This window comes from Brachionichthys hirsutus, unplaced genomic scaffold (genome assembly GCF_040956055.1).
Source record: "Brachionichthys hirsutus isolate HB-005 unplaced genomic scaffold, CSIRO-AGI_Bhir_v1 contig_790, whole genome shotgun sequence".
Classification (NCBI taxonomy): Eukaryota; Metazoa; Chordata; class Actinopteri; order Lophiiformes; family Brachionichthyidae; genus Brachionichthys; species Brachionichthys hirsutus.
Genome location: NW_027180324.1, coordinates 482,151 through 499,513, shown reverse-complemented (window position 1 = coordinate 499,513; position 17,363 = coordinate 482,151). Strand labels below are relative to the sequence as shown.

Sequence of the window (17,363 nt, the reverse complement as noted above, 5' to 3'; positions counted from 1 at the left end):
CAACTAAAAAATAGTTAGCAGATCAACTTAAAAGATGGCACTAAGGCGGCCGGTAGAGTGAAACTGTAATACCACTTAGTGAAACTGCATTACCCTTAGTGTGGTAAGGGTAATGATCTCGAACAGTCACCAAAGAGCAGCTGGTTTTCAGCGGGCTCGTATAAAATGTATGTTCCGTACTCTTTCCAAAAACATCAAGTTGATTTGATATAGAGTTCGGGTACAGTTGTTAGATGGGTCAAATATCAGTCCTCCACTGAGATGGTACAAGGCCTACAATTAGTGGTTTTCTTATGAACTAATTTATTGATCGCTTTCTTGATCAATGAATATGTTGACCTGTGAAAAGTCAAAAAATAGAAGAAGATTTCAACGTGAAGCCTTTGAATTGCATGTCTGACCAACAAAACAAGATCCATTTATGGTAACATCTAAGAAATTAATCAGTTAATGACTACAGAATAAAGGAGTAATGATTCCAGTTCTTCACTCTGTTCTATATGTGACAGCAATGCAGACACCTGCATCACTGTTAATCAAATCTCTCACCTCTGACTGTCTAGTGTTTCTCCTGATGTTAATTTAGTTTACTGTAAGGAAAATACAATGAAATTTGCTAAATGATGTCATCATAAGTGCAAACTTAGCAATGGATGAATAAATGAATACATTTCCCAGTAGAAGGCTGATATAAGATAGCACATGCATTGCAGGGCTGCAGGGCTATCCTGAGGCCAATCATTTAGCTAACACACTAATGAAAGAGTGTGTAGTGAGGCTAAGGGCAGCCACCATGGGAGGTTCCACTCCCCTCCCTCCTCATGTCGGGGACTTTTAATAGCCTGGATGGAGCCAATGGGAGTCCCAGGAGAGGCCTGCTGATGAAGGAGAAAACCTGTCGTCGCCTTTACTAATCACTGGCTAATGGCTGGAGAAACACAGGTCTTAAATGTGATTGGATGTGCGCGCCTGGGTGTGTAGGTGTGTGTGTGAGTGTATGCGTGTGCGTGTGCGTGTGTGTCAGATTCAACATCACCATTCCATGACAAATCTATTTTTTTTTTCTTTTGACATTACAAGGCCAAACATTAATCCAAATATAAACTGCAACAGCCCCTGCTTTTAATTCTGCAGCCACTAAATAGCAACAAACTCAAAAATACATTTAAGAAGATGATAAACCAAAATATATTTCCTTCATCATACGCAATAAACAATAATAACACATTTTATTTATATAACGCTTTTCTGAAAACTCAAAGATGCTTTACACATTACATTTGAACTTGTTATTATAAAAATGATTAAATAGTAAAGATATCCCCCATTTACTTGGGCACATGCTCCAGTATTCCTCTGCTGTGCACCTGCAGAATCTCATATAAATATTAGCTTTTGTTGTTCTGACATATTGAATTGATTATTGATATTATTGTGTACACACAGCAGACAGAAACTGATTTGAGTTTGGGCCCTTCGCTCCAGCAGAGCTTCATGTCTGGCAAGGCCCCTGAGATGAGGCGCCTTCTTTCAAAATGTGATAATCTATTAACTATTTAGACATTAATTACTCATGATTACTTCAAAAGTACATTTTTAATTGTTTATTCATATTTCATTTCGTTTTTCAACGATAAATTAGTGAATTGACGCATCTGTCAAAGCGAACCAGCGTTCTGTGTCTCACGAAAGTCTGAGCCGCGACCTCGGGCGGGGCGGGACTAAAGCGTGAACCGGCTTGCCGTTCTTGCTTCTGATTGGCTGGCTGTGAGTGGCTTGTCGGCGGAATTTCCCTGTCATTGTGCCCAATCAGGTTTTACCGACAAGTGGCCGTCGTCTGCTGACGTCACGGTCGCGGTGTCGAGATTGAGCGAAGAAGCTGGCAAGTGGAGTTTCGCCTCGCGTTGAAGAAGAAGAAGAAGAAGAGTGAGTTTAAAGCTCCGGACATGATGTCCAACTATGACCGGAGGTCTCCGGAGACACGCGTGGACACTTCGGCCGCGGTGCGGACGTCGGTCGCCGCTGTGTTTACGACCTGCTTCACTTCTTAGCACGCCACGCAGGCAGCTGGTTCCTCCACAGACAAGACAAGTTTACCTCGACTCACAAGTAGCACTTCCTGCACGTTACTTTGACGTTTCTTTATTGTTCTTTTAAAACGAAAATGATTCCGATTCGGAGGTACCTCCGGGGCAGTGGGCGGGTCCTCGCCTTTGTGTTCGTTGCGTCTATCGTTTGGCTTCTTCTTGACATCGCTGCACTCCGCTTATCAATAGACGATGTGAACAGTAAACTGCTGAAGGAGAAAGTGATCCGAGAGAGAGAGCTTCTCAAGCAGCAGTCCCGAGTCCCGCCCGGGCCTAACCCGGACCCTGAGCGGGTCAGGGGGGGTCAGAAACAGGACCTGCCGGCCGTGGGTCCGCAGAGTCACTCTGAGCTCCACCCGAACGAGGTTCTCTCTGAGCATAAACAAGGAAGCGCCTCGCTGAATGTCCCAGTGATGAAGCAAGAAGAAAGAAGCCTGGATCCCAATGGAGGACGGGGAGACGGAAGCAAAGCGGAGCGTGGCTCCAACGAGGCGATGCTCAACGAGGTTCTGTCAAACATTGCCAAAGTGCCACCTGGTGTTCAGGAACGCACCGATGCCCCCCCACCGGCATCGACATCCACGAAGGGACACGTGCACGGCGGCGCAGAAAAGACAGCGGCGAATGGGGAAGTACAGAGTAGAGAGAGAGAGCTCTACGCCGAGGAGACAAGTGTCCTCAGGGCAACCAAGGGACGCCCGGCGCCTGAGACCGACCTGAGAGCAGGTGGGGGTCCCAGCGGCGTCCACAGAGTGTCCTCGCTCGACGTGACTCTCAGTCCCAGAGATGCCAAAGCGGTCGGCCAGTTCGGCCAGGCAGCGCAAGTCGGCAGCGACGAAGATGCAGAGGTGAAGAGGAGGTGGGACGAAGGGCATTTTAATGTCTTCCTGAGTGATAAGATCCCGGTGGACCGCGCCGTCCCGGACACGAGGCCTGAGACGTGAGTCCTCTCCTGCACTCCTCCCTCTCGCGCTGCTGGCATTTGCAAACCTGCCCCGTTGCCGTCTTCCAGGTGTGCCCAGGATCTGGTCCACGATGGTCTGCCGACCACCAGCGTGGTTTTCTGTTTCGTGGATGAAGTGTGGTCCACGCTGCTCCGCTCCGTGCACAGCGTGCTCAACCGATCGCCACCGCACCTCCTCAGGGAGATCATCCTGGTGGATGATTTCAGCACCAAAGGTGACGCAGTTATTTCTGAGCGATTGTCTGCTGGGTGACGTTGTGATGACTGCAGCAGTGCTGTGGATGACGATGCTGAGCGTTGGGCTTTTAATACGAGCGCTCGTTGGTGTGTTCATAGCTCACCTTTTTGAGTTGCATGCGCTTTTGTCTGCTGCTGTTGTGTTTTTTATTTGTTTGTCATGTTTGGTCAGACTATCTCCGGGAGCCGCTGGATGCTTACATGTCCCAGTTTCCCAAAGTGCAAATCATTCGTCTGAAGGAGCGTCAGGGCCTGATCAGAGCCAGGCTGGCCGGAGCTGCTGCAGCCAAAGGTAGCCGGTCCTTCCGGACCTTTTCCATCTAGTTCACATGAACTACCTGACAGGTGTTGATGAAGTGTCCTCGAGGGGTCGGGCATGTAACAGGACAGAGTGCAATACGTTCTGGAGTTGATTCTGGAATTTTCTTCACTTTGTGAACATTACAAGAAGAAAGTTATTCAGCTATTTTAGTCAATTATTCCTAAAGGCCTTGAATGGCTTCCTTGGAATTGGAATTTTGGAAAATGTAACCGAGAGGGAACCACTGAGTTCTTTTAGTTCTTTTAGTTCACATTCTTTAATTTTGTCATTTAACTCAAAACATACTACAGATTTGCATAAAATAATAATAATAATGCTGCATTGGATTTATAGAGCATTTTCTAGACACCCAAATCACTTTACATTGTGCATTATTAATTCACTCCACACTTGGTGGTGCTGAAGCTGCTATTGTAGCCACAGCTGCCCTGGCAGACTGACAGGAGTGATTTTCTGTCAGTCTGCGGCATCGTGACCACCACCGACATTCACGCAGGCAATGTGGGTGACGTGTCTTGCCCAAGGGCACAACAACAATGTGCCGGGAATCGAACCGCCGACCTCTCGATCATAGGACGACCCGCTCACCGTCGCCTCAAAATGTTCTTCGTTGATAACCATCAGAATTAGGAATATGAACTTTTTTTCACCTGGGATGAAGAATCTTTCTGAAAAATGGTTAAAAAGTGATTCAGGTCAAAAAATATAAGTTCATAAAAAATAGTTCATGTCAGTTTCTTGATTAGGTGCCTCTGTCGAATTAAGACTGTGAATCTTCCGTCTGTGCTTGTCAGTCCATAAGTGCCTCCTGGACGCTTCACCTGCTGCTTCATCCTCTCTGTAAAAAGTGGATGTAACTATTTTAGTGAGCCGTTTTGTTTTCCAGTGATACTCTCTTAGAATATTATTAGATCGACAGCTTGAGTAACGACTTCAAGCAGGAGGAGGGAAACTTGAAATGCTTTTAGAACTTTACACTCAAACACAAAATATTGTTTTGCTCTATTTGAGCATCCAAACAGTTTAAAGATGCACCACTGCCTGCATTTTAGTAGATGTGTGAATGAAATGGAATCCAATTCACAAGTTCATGTGTGGAATAAATAGTTGTGACAATGGCAGTACTGAAACGCGAGAGCATTGACACGTCACTTGTGTTGCGCTCATATTTATCATGTATTCTTTTTGAGGTGTTGAGAGCAGACCCGTCTATTTGTTTAACTGGAGCAGGATGTTTGCTGTCACACACACAGGCGAGGTTCTTACCTTCCTAGACTCCCACGTTGAATGCAACGTGGGCTGGCTGGAGCCGCTGCTGGAGAGAATCTATCGGGATCGGAAGAAGGTGCCTTGTCCCGTCATTGAAGTCATCAGCGATAAGGACATGAGGTGATTCAGCACGGCCAGACACAAGACAGGAAAGCCACACGACATCCCGACATCCCGGCATCCTCATGTTTTCTGCCAAACTGTGACTCGCGTCTCTATTCTGCGTCTCCGCTCTCAGTTACATGCTGGTTGATAACTTCCAAAGAGGCATTTTCAAATGGCCTTTGGTGTTTGGCTGGAGCCCACTACCAGAGGAGTACATCAGGAAGCACAACATAAGCATCTCTGATCCCATCAGGTACCTAAACTGTCAGTTTTCATCAGTATATTTTATCACTGCCGTCATTTCTTTTGTAAGTTTATTCATATTTCATGCAGATGTCCAATCATGGCTGGAGGCCTTTTCGCCATAGACAGGCAATACTTTTATGAGCTGGGCGCCTATGACCCTGGTCTGGACGTATGGGGTGGGGAGAACATGGAGATTTCATTTAAGGTACGTCACATACGTGATGCGAAATTAAGTGTGTGGGAGCTTCTCTGACTTTAATCCTTATCCTTTGTGCTGCTATTCCAACAGATCTGGATGTGTGGCGGGGAAATCGAGATTCTCCCTTGCTCTCGAGTGGGACACATCTTCAGAGGGCAGAATCCTTACAGCTTCCCCAAGGACCGGCAGAAGACAGTGGAGCGTAACCTGGCGAGGGTGGCAGAGGTCTGGCTGGACGAGTACAAGGTCCTCTTCTATGGTCACGGGTACCAACACCTTCTGGATAAAAATGTCATCGACATCGGCAACCTCACTGAGCAGATAGAGCTGAGGAAGAGGCTCCAGTGCAAGAACTTTAAGTGGTACCTGGAGAACGTGTATCCGGATATGGATGCTCCCTTAGTCAAAGCTGAGGGTCTGGTATGTAGATAACAAAACTTTGTTTGTGTTTACTTTAAAGATCTCTTGAAAACAAGACTATGCGACTGTTCTAGAAGAGCACAGACTAGGAAATGAGCACAACAACAAGCCCTGTTATCATGCTCAGCTCTAAACCAGTAAAAAAGAAATGTTTGCGGGGTTGTCTGCTAACATTTTCATTATCTACTTGTTCTCTGCAGATCTTCAACATTGGTTTAAGGAAGTGCCTCACCCTGTGGAGGAATTTCCTCATCTTGGACGTTTGTAATCTCAGCAAGCAGGTAGGTGTCTTTTTAGGTTTCAAAGATGGACTACAAAAAAAACATCTTTTTTTTAATACTCCAGAAAATGTACATATTGTGAAATTATGGCCCCATGATTATGGGAAACACACCAAGGTCAGAACAAGTCCAAGATGAGACCGAGAGTTTCTACACTTGGCCTGTTTGCAGCCGCATCATTTAAATTCTTTCAGGTTTCATGAAGCTGAGTTACAACCGTGCCCCCCTACACCCCCCCCCCCCCCCACCCCCTCTCTTGGGTTTCAGACTCAGCTTTTTAATTATACCTGGATGAAGCAAATTCGCCAGAAGGATATATGTGTTGCTCCCCAAGGCAAAGACAACAGTTTAACTTTACAGCCTTGCAACAACGCGAACACTGAACTCCGCTGGTTCCACAAATCATCAAACGCTGCTCTGGTATGTTGTCGGCGCTGCAAGACATTACAGGACTGCCTGCTGCTGCCTGTTGAGTATCAGGGTGTAGTTAGGAGGTGTCATTAATGATGTTTTCCTGTTTGTCTTTGTGAAGGAGGATCACCTCATGTCAGAGTTCTTGCCCTACATGTGCTTGGAGGCGAAGCCAAGGGATGACACTCTTCAGCTCGCAGCATGTACACCTGAACATGTATTCCAAAAGTGGCGGTTCACACGGTACCTTGCGCAGTGATGAGACTGGAATGACTCTTATGAGCAGGAACCTGCAGTGGTGTCACAGCACGGCCTGTGATCATGCCTCGCCTGTCCAGAGGAGCCTTTGTGGAGGGATTATGTGTGGTGTAACGTAAAGGGTGTCGGGATGTGCAATTTCTCTCATGAAACGTTATTATCAACATGGACAGAACTCAAATCTAAATGTTAGTTCCAGAGGAAAGACACAAATGTATCTTTTTTTGAAGATTTGGACCAGAGTTTGCCAAGTTTTTAAAAAGATTTTCACAACTCTGGTATGTGGATTTAAAAAAAAGATTACCGGTAAGTGCTTCCAGGAAGTGAAGGTGGGGGGGGCGAAAAACACTCGCAATAATAAGTTATTAAACACAACAGACCACTTTACTGCCAATAATGCTGGAAAAATAAATGGTGCTTCATGGACTCATGGATTTAAAATGTGAAACATGTTTTTCTTTGTGTGTCACATTTTCATGAAAACGAACTCTGGTAAGCTTCTGCTGCTCCGGCGTTAAACGCTGCTCCGTTACAGAGTCGACTTTCTCCTCCTCGCTCGCCCACTAGGAGGTGTTGGCTCCCAACACAGAACCTCTGCTGTGATTTTACAATACTCAAAACCTTTAAAGGAAACATGCGTTTTTCTAAAGAAAGTAAAAACAGAATAATCATGCTAAAGTTTTAATAGCATTTATCTTTATAGTTTGCTTCGTATCCACTAATGAGGACAGGTTAATATTTTACAACACTTCGCACTGAAGGGGTTAATGCATTAGCTGTTGCATGAATACAATCTACTTCTAGGTAGCATGATCATAAAGCCCTTATCTCAATTCAGTATTAAACCAAATAAAACCAAAGGAATGCTTAACTATGAGATGATTTAGTTTTAACAGATGTGAATATAAAAAGCGTTGTGACCTACAGAGAGGTTTTCAATATTAAACAGGTTGCCTGTTTGTTTTTTACATGTCAGCAACACAGATGTACACCTGGAACACTTTTAATGGTTGTCCTCCGTCATGCATCATGTCCTGAGAATCATCTCACAAATTCATCATGTACTCAAACTTGTCGATCTTCTGCTGGGTGTTCCCCTGACGAATCCTGCGGTAGGACACGGTGCTGTATTTGGAGGAGGTGAGGTGGTTGAAGGATTTCTGCTGATCGTCTTTTATCAGGAGAGGCAGAGTGGCGTAACCTGGGCTGGAGATGTGATGAAACTCCACCGGAGTCGGGATGTCGTGGTCTGTTTTTGGCTGCTGGTCGATCTGACGCTTCCCGTGACCTGATACCTGCCGCTCAGTATCTGCTTCCACACTCAGCCTTTTAGTTTTCTCCTCATTTAGGGTGTCAAAGGGAGGTTTTTCTTCCTGTGTGTCAAATAAATCTTCCTCCTCTGCAGGTCGATTAGCTGAAGTGAATAGAGAGGAATGGTTTATCATACATTCTGTAAACTGAAAGCTCCCTCTCAAACAGTGTTAAGTTCCCCTTACCTTTTTCTTCTGACGCATTTTGTTCAGGCAGCATTTGCAGGTCAGCTTCTCTATGGGCGCTGACATCTGACTCATCTCTGGGTTCAGGATGCTCAAAATCCCAAGACGAGTTTTCGTTTATGTCCAGATGAGCTTGGTCCTCATCACTCAAAAACACAGAGTCATCTCTCTCGGATTCCTCCGGTGTTTGGAGCGCCTCGCCGGTGACTCCACCGGTGATCCCCCGGACCTGGCATGTGACTGCTTCTTCCTCTGTGATTCTGCTCATCTGCATCTCCATCGCTCTGTTCCTCTGCTCAGTCCTCCAGCCTCAGACTTGGTTTTGCCACATTGTCTGCTCCAGTGCTCCTAGGCTGTTATCACAATACTAGCTTTCATCCTGCTTTGTCAAAGAGTCAAATCCGTCCTTTGCATTCAGCAGGCAGGAGGAATACTCTGCAGTACCACGTATCTCCCGAGTACATGACGAATCACAGAAGAACGGGGTTTTGTTGTGGCCCCAACAAAGACTCTTTGTGTCTGGCATCTGCACACGAGGTGATTGTGCTCGTTCTCCAGTAATCTCTGATGGATTACCACCCTCATTCTGCAGTGCTCTGAGTCTGGATTAACATTCTTCTATAGGTTTCCTTTACAGTGTTTCACAGCCTGAAGCAACAATGTGTGGACATTATGCTGAAGCTCAGCTATAAAGACTTTCACCTCATAAGTAAAGCAGCTGTTCATTACAAACCAGTCAGTGAACCCAGAGATTCAAAAAGGAGATTATATTTATCTAAAATACTAACATAATTACTAGATTTTTATACCTGAGGTTTAAAGGTCAAACTACAGAACAATCCACACTATGTGAGCCACAGAATTTATTCCTCGATCCTGTTAATCATTTCATGAGCCTCGACCCCAAGGTTTGCCCAGACTCTCAAACTGTTGATAAAATAACTATAAATGCACCAAAAAGGATGTTGATGCAATATTAATGGAAATCTAAAGACATCAAAGGCATCATTTCACTTTTACTTTCAGCATTTTGAAATGTTTCTCTCGATAGGTACTTTTCCTTGTGTGTGGCGTCGAGTGTAAATCGAACAATTTCAGCACTTTTACTGAGTAAAAGTAAAGGGATACTAAATGAGTTGCCTGCGTTCGACTCTCCTTGTTCTCGTGATTTAGTTTTAGAGTACAGTGGTCCATTCCAGTGTCCGCTTCAAAAGACATTTCAAGTGATCTTTTGCTCACTTGAAAATGAAATCAGTCATAATTTTTTGAAAGTACCGGTAATCATTAATTTAAATGTTGGATTTATCGCAGTGTGATGATGGTCCATGGTAGTTTTCTCTTTTTAAAAGCAACAGCAGGAAACAAACGACACAAAGCCTATTACAGGAAATGTGTGGTTTCTATTCTAGTCTAAGATTAAAATCGTACTCATTGTGCATTTCCCAGAGTAATAATTTATGTACTTGCTTCATCAACAGAAATGCCAGCATAGCTCATTCTATAATAAGTTACTTGTTGAAAATAAATACCGGTATTTTAATTGTGCCTTACCAAGCCAAACTGCAGTATCTGAAAAAATGTCCAAACTGTATAAAGCAGCCCCTTTTTTTTCAAGCATTAAAAAAATTAAGAAAAATATTTCCAGAAAATGTAGCAGAACAAAGACCCACACAGATTTGAAGAAAGGATACAACATTTTTAGTTCAGACTCCAAAAGTAGTACATTTTATCAAATCTTGTTGCTTCTGTTTGGCAACATTATCTGGTATCTGAAAGAAAGGTCTGTAAGATGTCGCACTTTTAATATGTTTGTAAAGTCTATTATATCAACATTGTCTTGATATAAAGTGTGAAACCTGTCATATTAAAAGTTGCATTTTCTTGCCACTGAAAGCGAAAAATAGAAATAGCAGTACATTCAGACTTGAATGAACGAACAACAGAAGTTGTATATGACCTGAAAATACTTTTGGAACTGAAAACAGCACCTTTTGTACCCACATCCTGTTTTGAGCTGAGCAGCCTGCAGTACGCGGCAGAGCTTCACTTTTGTTTTTCAGCACTCAAACACAGCAGAGATGAGATTTTTATTTTTCAGGACACAATTGTTAAGATTGAAGATCGCCCATGAATCTACTGCAGCTCAGATCAACGTGGTAGATTAGTTAAATTTGCATTTTATCATGCTTTTGCACCACTACTGGTCTCTGGCTGAGTCCTCCTGAATGAACTTTGACATGGACACATGTCCACAATGTCTGGAATCTCTAGCTGTCTTTTAAATGTGGTGACACGCTTCATTGTGGCGTCTCCCTCTTCATAGAGAAACGCTGTATTTGATTATTGAACATGAGAAACAAGGACAAAGTCATGTCCAGTGTCTGTCACATCTCCTCTTCCACGGATCGCTGGAGTCCAGGGATTAACTTGAAGATGTGTTTTCGGACACCGGGCCTCCTGGATCTTCGAGGCAGGGTACCAAACAAGGAGGAGATCCTTGTTTCCTCCCAGGAGGGCGAGAGGGAGCTGCTGCCGCTGCTGGCCAGGCTGGAGCTGCTGGATCGGCCCAGGGTTTGGCGATGGCTGCGGCTCGATGAAAACGTGACAGAGCTGTCCTGAGGTGGGAAGTCTCTGGAGAAGAAGCAGCCATCGTCCGAAGTGCTGGCAGCACTGAATGGGCTGGGAGAGCTCAGATCTCCAAACACACTGGCCTGGTCGCCGTCTTCGGTCGTAGCACTCGTGTAGCTGCTGTCACTGAAAACACGAAGGCCTGCGTGGGAGCTGGTTGAGGAACAATCCATCGAGAGGCAGAGACTGCTGTCGTCCCTGAAGCTATCTGGCAACAGAACAAAGCCTCTGTCGGTAAAGGTTGCAGCTCATGAGAAATTTTGCTGGGGGAATTTCAACGGATGTTTCTGTGTGCATTTCTCAGGGGACCTCCTTCATAAAATGATGTGGAGCTTGCACATCAGAAGCCGCTTCCTTAGAAAGGAAGCGCTGCGGTTCGAGTAAACCTCACCTCGCATCAGGCGTTTTTCCTGTGCCGTCAGCGCTTGCAGCTCGGCCAATTTCTCACGTAGTGATTGCTGCATGGGAAACAGAGTCGTGTGAGATTGTACATTCATACCTTATTATTAGAAGGAAAGTTCTTCTGCACTTGTGAAATAGCTCAACCTTGAATGGACTATGCGTGGCGTGAGAGGATTTGTTTTTATTCATCCAACCACTGAACCGACAACAAACACTGGCAGGTTTGAAGTGACTCACCTTCAGCAGGTTCATCCTCTTCATCAGTTCTACCTGCTTCATTAAGTTCCCACATACTATCTCTATCCTGTAATCACATGATAACACATAAGTATGATTACCTTCACCAAAAACACTGGTTTAATGAAGTTTTTCCCTTGTACTGTATTCAGTGTTGCGCAACTGTTCCAAAGTTAAGGTTTGTGTCTCTCACCTCAGTTTGTTGGTTGATTCTCTTATCAGATCCAGAATGCGCTGATGAGACAATCCTTCAATGCTGACGCCGTTGATGGTGACAATAATGTCTCCTGTAGAAAATGATGAGGAACTCAGTTAGATGAAGAATCCATTGCAGTGTGTGTGTGTGTGTGTGTGTGTGTGTGTGCAGGCCTCACCAGCAGTCACCCCAGCACTCTCCGCAGCGCTGTCTTCCTGTACACTACCAACAAAGGTGCACATTTCCACCCCAGAACTCTCCCTCAGCTGCAGGCCACAGGTCTGCAACAAGAGGCAATCCTTTTCAAATCTAAACACTTTTCTACCAAAAAAAAGAAAAAAAACAACTCCCAAATAAAAGAGACTACTGTAGAAATCATCACAGGACAGTGTACAACATATGCGAGTGAGCTCTTACCTGAATTTCCAAACCAAATGTCTCATTGTCTTGTTTGTCCAGTAGAATTGTGATCCTGTATGAGAGAGAAATGCAAATATTTAAAAAAAAGGCATTTAGAACTGACCTTCATGTACATGAAAGTAATGCAAAGTCTAATGCAAGAATGCAAATAAGTACAGACTTGGCATTTTGCATGCTGTAAAGTTTAAAGAGAAATTTTCAACTGTATGATATATAATAATTCAGATGTGATGTTTTTACCTTTGTGGGTCGGAATAGTCCACCAGTGAGACAGAGCGGGTTTGCTTGGGCTGCAAATGGAGAATGGAGTTATTCTTTAAAACAATTCAAATTTTTGTTTTCAAACCAAATTAGGTCTAAAGACAGGAAACTATGTGAGAGCACAACCTAAATAATTATAATCTCAATAATCTAAGTGTTTATTTTACGATACGTTATTTCCATTGTAGAGGTGTGTGTGTGGGATTGCACTCCGTTATATTTGATATATCCTCTCACCTTGTTCAGCCTGGCCAGCGAGCCCGTGTTCTGCTGGTCTCCCTTCAGAGAGCGCCTGTACCACAGGGAACACTTCTTTCTCAGTGTGTTATCCAGAACTGAATTGTCTTGACTGTTCTTGCATTGAGGTCCACTGGACGTTCTGGAACTCATTGTGGACTGCATGGTCGACTAGTCCTCACAGCACCATCGTGTCCTCCTGCAGAAGCTTCTCAGCAGCTGTGTGGCACTGCCCTGCTTTGCAGCCGAGTGCAACATGTGTCAGAGCGGAAATCCATGTCATGTGATGGTTGTGGTGGGCCGGCGTCGGCAGCTCTATTCAAACTTTGTGTTCCTTCGCTTTCCTGAAACCAGACTGGTCTGCTTTTGAAAGCAAAGCATGCAGGAGTTTAATGTTTATTTTATTTTATTATTGCACTGTGACTGTGCTCTTGTGTCTCAGCGATTAGATGTATGGTCCGTCAGATGTCAGTAATGCATGAGAAGCTCCCACCTCACCGACACCTGCTTTCAGCTGCTCTCACTCGGTTTCTCAATAGGCTAAGCTTCAGTCTGAGCCCTGTGTTCTGCCAAGCAGGGAGGCTCATCTTGTGGGGACAGACAAAAGGATGATTTCGCTCGGGGGCTAGTGTCGCTCTCACCAAACAGACAGCATGGGTCAGTGGGCAGAGGTCCTCCGCTTTGGTTCAGTTCAAAAGGGATACAAGTCACACAGGCCGAGGGTGAGGGAGTTAGATCAAACTAAAACTAGTGCACATCTCCCCCAACACGGTTTATTCAGCAGGAGAAAAGTCATCTTTCATCGTGCACAAAGTTCACGTTCATCGTCATTATGGCAAAGAATAAAATACATCTGAAATACTTCTTAATCTGAAATTTACCACACAGAAATCACTTCTGACTGGGAGGTGGCTAAAATGCACCCACATGGTCACCGCTACAGTGCAGAGATCTGTGTTTCGTTTAGACCCTCTCCTGCAGTGAATGCACCATCGAGGGTTCTCTGAGAACTTTGTTGGAACCGGCTCCTGAAGATTCCGTATTTCCTACCTTAGAGTAATAATATGTACACTGACAGAGTAATCATTGTGCTGTCTATGCTGGCTGGGTGAGTTTTGTGTTCACGCTACAGAACAATCTTTTTTGAAACATATTTCCACAGCAGTTTCACAACTGTTACATGTGAACATGAGAGACTTAAATGAGGCCAGGTGTTGCTAGCTCAAAATTCTATCTTGCCCACTAAATGGTTTGGTTTGATTTGTTCAGCCAATCTGCATTCAGCTATGACAGGGAACTCCCGGCCACTGTGGCCAGGCTTAGTCCATCACAAACTGTTCACTAACTTAAAGGAAGGGCTGCTTGTTAAATGGCGGAGAGGAGCACAGTGTGCGCACACACACACACACACACCCTTTTCATGTTATCCCTCATTAAAACAAAGGCAAGTGAGACAATCTACAATTCAAATCTTGACAAAAATAAATCCTCCAACCTTCCATTTTGACAACATGGTTGTTTGTTGATTCAGATGAATGTTGTTTTCTTCCTTTTCAAATTGGGCATAAAAAATTTACCTCTAGTTTTATAAATATTGGTATATGTAGTGAGAATTACTATACCAATTTGAAAATCCCCCCAAAAAAGTAAATGTTTTAAGTTAGTCTGCTTTCAAAATTGCTTTCCTTGATTGGCGGCTGTGGCTCAGTTGGTAGAGTGGGTCGTCCAGTGATCAGAAGGTCGGCGGTTCAAATCCCAGCTCTCACTGTCCGCATATCAAGGTGTCCTTGGGCAAGACACTGAACCCCAGATTGCTCCCAGTGGGTCTGGCAGCACCTTGCATGGCAGCAGTTGCCCACTGGAGTGTGAATGGGTGAGTGGGTGAGTGGGTGAATGTGGGGCCTCATGTAAAGCGCTATATAAGTGCAGTCCGTTTACTTATTGTAAATATTGGCTATGGGGAAAGCATCACCTCTAACTTTAATCCTATTAGCCACCCATTAGTTCTACCAGCCCATCCGAATAATCTATGCACTTTGATGCTTCTTTCACAGTGGAAGAATGTTTATGAAACCTTAAAGGACACTTAAAGCACAGGAAAGTCTGTCAAAGCAGCCGGCAGCTTCTTAAGGTGTCTGACTCATCTGCAAACTGCTGACGGCCTCAGCGACGCAGCTCGATTTCCTCAGGTTAACGGACTCATCCACCTCATGACGATGCTCAAAGAATTTGAATAAGTATGGATATGAGTCAGTCATGGCAGTTAAGGTCAGAGACTGACAGGAAAGACGAAATTACCCGTTTCAGATAAATTACTCTGGAAAATTCTCTCCTGCATGCGGCATAGCTCTGCACAATCAGTGGTTTCTGAAAACCAAAGCATTTTAAATCAAAAAAAGAAAATTGCTTCATGAAAACCAGTTTATTGACCCACTGATATTCTATGCAGAATAAATAGTCCAACAGAAAAGTTTCGTGTAATCGCATAATATCTGACAAACAACCCAAATCTTTTGCATTGATTTAAAGTTTGAATGAAAGTAAATGGTTGGTTAAAAAATCCAATCCAAAACAGGTTACTATTTTATGCATTTGTTGAAGTTGAGCAATTTTATATTGTTTTTTTTGTTTTTTTTAAAGACACTAGTCAGAAATTGCACTCGGCAATCACTCATCATTAGAATGATCACTTTTTCCTCGTCAGCTGTCCCGATTCTTCGAGAAGCAGATATGATACAATAGACAACATAAAAGCTTGGCTCGGCATAAATAAAACATCAGATAAAACAATTCATGGAGAAATATATATATAAGAAATTCGAATGAACTGACATTTGCAAAGAGGGCAAGCAAGGCAACGATAGATATCTTATTTTAAGAGGCAGCAACACTGATGCTACACATCATCCAGCAAGCTTGACACCTTCATAATGGTGTAACACTTGTAAGTCACATTTAGCAGCTACATGAATTTTTGCAACTCAGATTAGCAACAAAAACGTAAACAAAACCGAGAATGAAACATTTGACGTGAATTACAAGATGGGACAGGTTTTCTTTACAGCACATTTCTCACAAAGCCACTTCTTTAAATTCAGAATCATCTCCCATGGCATGAGGAAACGGCCACCTGTACATACAGGCACACCTGTGTGTGCACACAAGAATTCATGGAACATGTTATGATAAGGCTCAACGGCCTCGTCTGACAGTGGCCTCGGTAATCCGGCATGCAACAAACAAACTGAGCTCAAAGCCTGAAACATCCTCAACTGATTTTCCACCAGTCTCTATGCTAAACATGATAACTGTTACTCCGAACTTTAAATCCGTTTTGTCTCGCACCATTTTCTATTTAACTTTCTTTTTATAACATGTCAGGATTTGATCTGATCTTATTTCTTGCTTCCATCATGTTTTTAGGAATTCAGGAAAGCCTGCTTTAAAACAGAATAAGGATTGTAAAATCTTTCTCTCTCTCTCCTCAACCGGTCCAGACAGATGGCCGTCCACTATGAGCCTTAGGTTCTGTTCAAGGTTTCTGCCTGTTAAAGGGAAGTTTTTCCTTGCCTCCATCTCCGAAGTGCTTGCTCTTGTGGGTCAAGTTGAGTTCTTTCTTTCCCTGCTAATCCTGTAACGTGCCTTGAGTTGACTTTCTGCTGTGATCTGGCGGTATAGAAATAAAATTTTATTTTATTTTATTGAATGGACTTTTCTTCCCTCAAATACACTCAAGATAAAATTCAAACTAATGACATTAATTTATAAATAAATTAAAACTTCAGTTTTGACTGGCTCATTAAGGTGAAACTAAGGTTTCGCAATTTAAATCAAATGTTTCCAAAAATACAAATCCGAGCATTTCACCGTCATGAGTGAACTTCAGTTTCTGGCCTTCACATGTCAGAGCAGCTCTACAACGAGCAAGGAGTTTACAACCAGCAACCCCAACTAGCCTTTGTTTTTAAAGTTGGGCCTGAGGTGGCACCACAGGAGAGCTAAATATTTCTTTAATTGTTGCGTTGTAGTATTTGGACAGGCAGAACAAAAACCAATGGGCCGCCTCGCCGCCATCCATGAAGCCACGACTTCCAAGTGATTGGTAAAAAACTTAACGTTAAAACCCAAATGGGTAGATTTACCCATAGGGTGTCTTCCACATGGTAACGAACAGTAACATCCCTGTTAAGTGCACAACAAAGAACTTAAAACTATAATAGTGTTATAGAAGTGAAATCACCATGGACACTGTATGCGTCGTAAACATTTTAAGCAGTCAGGGCAACATTCAGATTGTCAGTTAGCGCGTTAGCTACTCAGCAATACTGCATTTACAACAAGATTTATGGCACAACAATATTACAATGTGCAACTCTTAAGCTTTGGGCACTTAAATGTCTGAGGTAGAAAAACAACCAGTACATATATGTTACATAGAAACATGGCTCGTCCTTCATGTTGCTGGTTCAAATGGACTCATTAAGTGTTTATGTGAACATCAGCCACACAGACGGATTTACATTACATTAGTTTGGCACCAAATAGAGACGGTGAGCAGTGCGGTCGTGTCCTGAAGGGGGCAGCCTCGTGCAACTGCAGCCGACACTTTCTCCCTGTTCGCCTTTCTGCTGCCCTTAGTCCATCTCACTGGACCAGCACTGACCGGCACTGGTGCTGATCTGCAGGG

General features: G+C 43.8%; 3 protein-coding genes across 3 annotated transcripts; 1 reads left to right on the top strand and 2 right to left on the bottom strand.

The window, feature by feature from the left end:
- Positions 1 to 2,164: 2,164 nt before the first annotated feature.
- Positions 2,165 to 7,226, top strand: LOC137912753 (polypeptide N-acetylgalactosaminyltransferase 5-like). Its single transcript, XM_068756890.1, has 10 exons — positions 2,165 to 3,027; positions 3,100 to 3,266; positions 3,461 to 3,580; positions 4,864 to 4,999; positions 5,118 to 5,237; positions 5,318 to 5,435; positions 5,520 to 5,849; positions 6,050 to 6,130; positions 6,398 to 6,550; positions 6,663 to 7,226. The coding sequence occupies exons 1-10, from the start codon at positions 2,165 to 2,167 to the stop codon at positions 6,798 to 6,800; spliced, it is 2,226 nt and encodes a 741-aa protein (XP_068612991.1). The 3' UTR covers positions 6,801 to 7,226.
- Positions 7,227 to 7,845: 619 nt separating this feature from the next.
- Positions 7,846 to 8,575, bottom strand: LOC137912752 (ermin-like). Its single transcript, XM_068756888.1, has 2 exons — positions 8,296 to 8,575; positions 7,846 to 8,213 (listed from the first exon to the last, which is right to left on the bottom strand). The coding sequence occupies exons 1-2, from the start codon at positions 8,573 to 8,575 to the stop codon at positions 7,846 to 7,848; spliced, it is 648 nt and encodes a 215-aa protein (XP_068612989.1).
- A 2,104-nt stretch (positions 8,576 to 10,679) lies between these two features.
- LOC137912766 (cytohesin-interacting protein-like) lies at positions 10,680 to 12,841 on the bottom strand. The gene is made up of 8 exons (XM_068756904.1): positions 12,677 to 12,841; positions 12,419 to 12,468; positions 12,176 to 12,230; positions 11,937 to 12,039; positions 11,756 to 11,849; positions 11,563 to 11,629; positions 11,315 to 11,381; positions 10,680 to 11,131 (listed from the first exon to the last, which is right to left on the bottom strand). Exons 1-8 carry the CDS (start codon positions 12,839 to 12,841, stop codon positions 10,680 to 10,682), a joined length of 1,053 nt encoding a protein of 350 aa, XP_068613005.1.
- Positions 12,842 to 17,363: the final 4,522 nt, after the last annotated feature.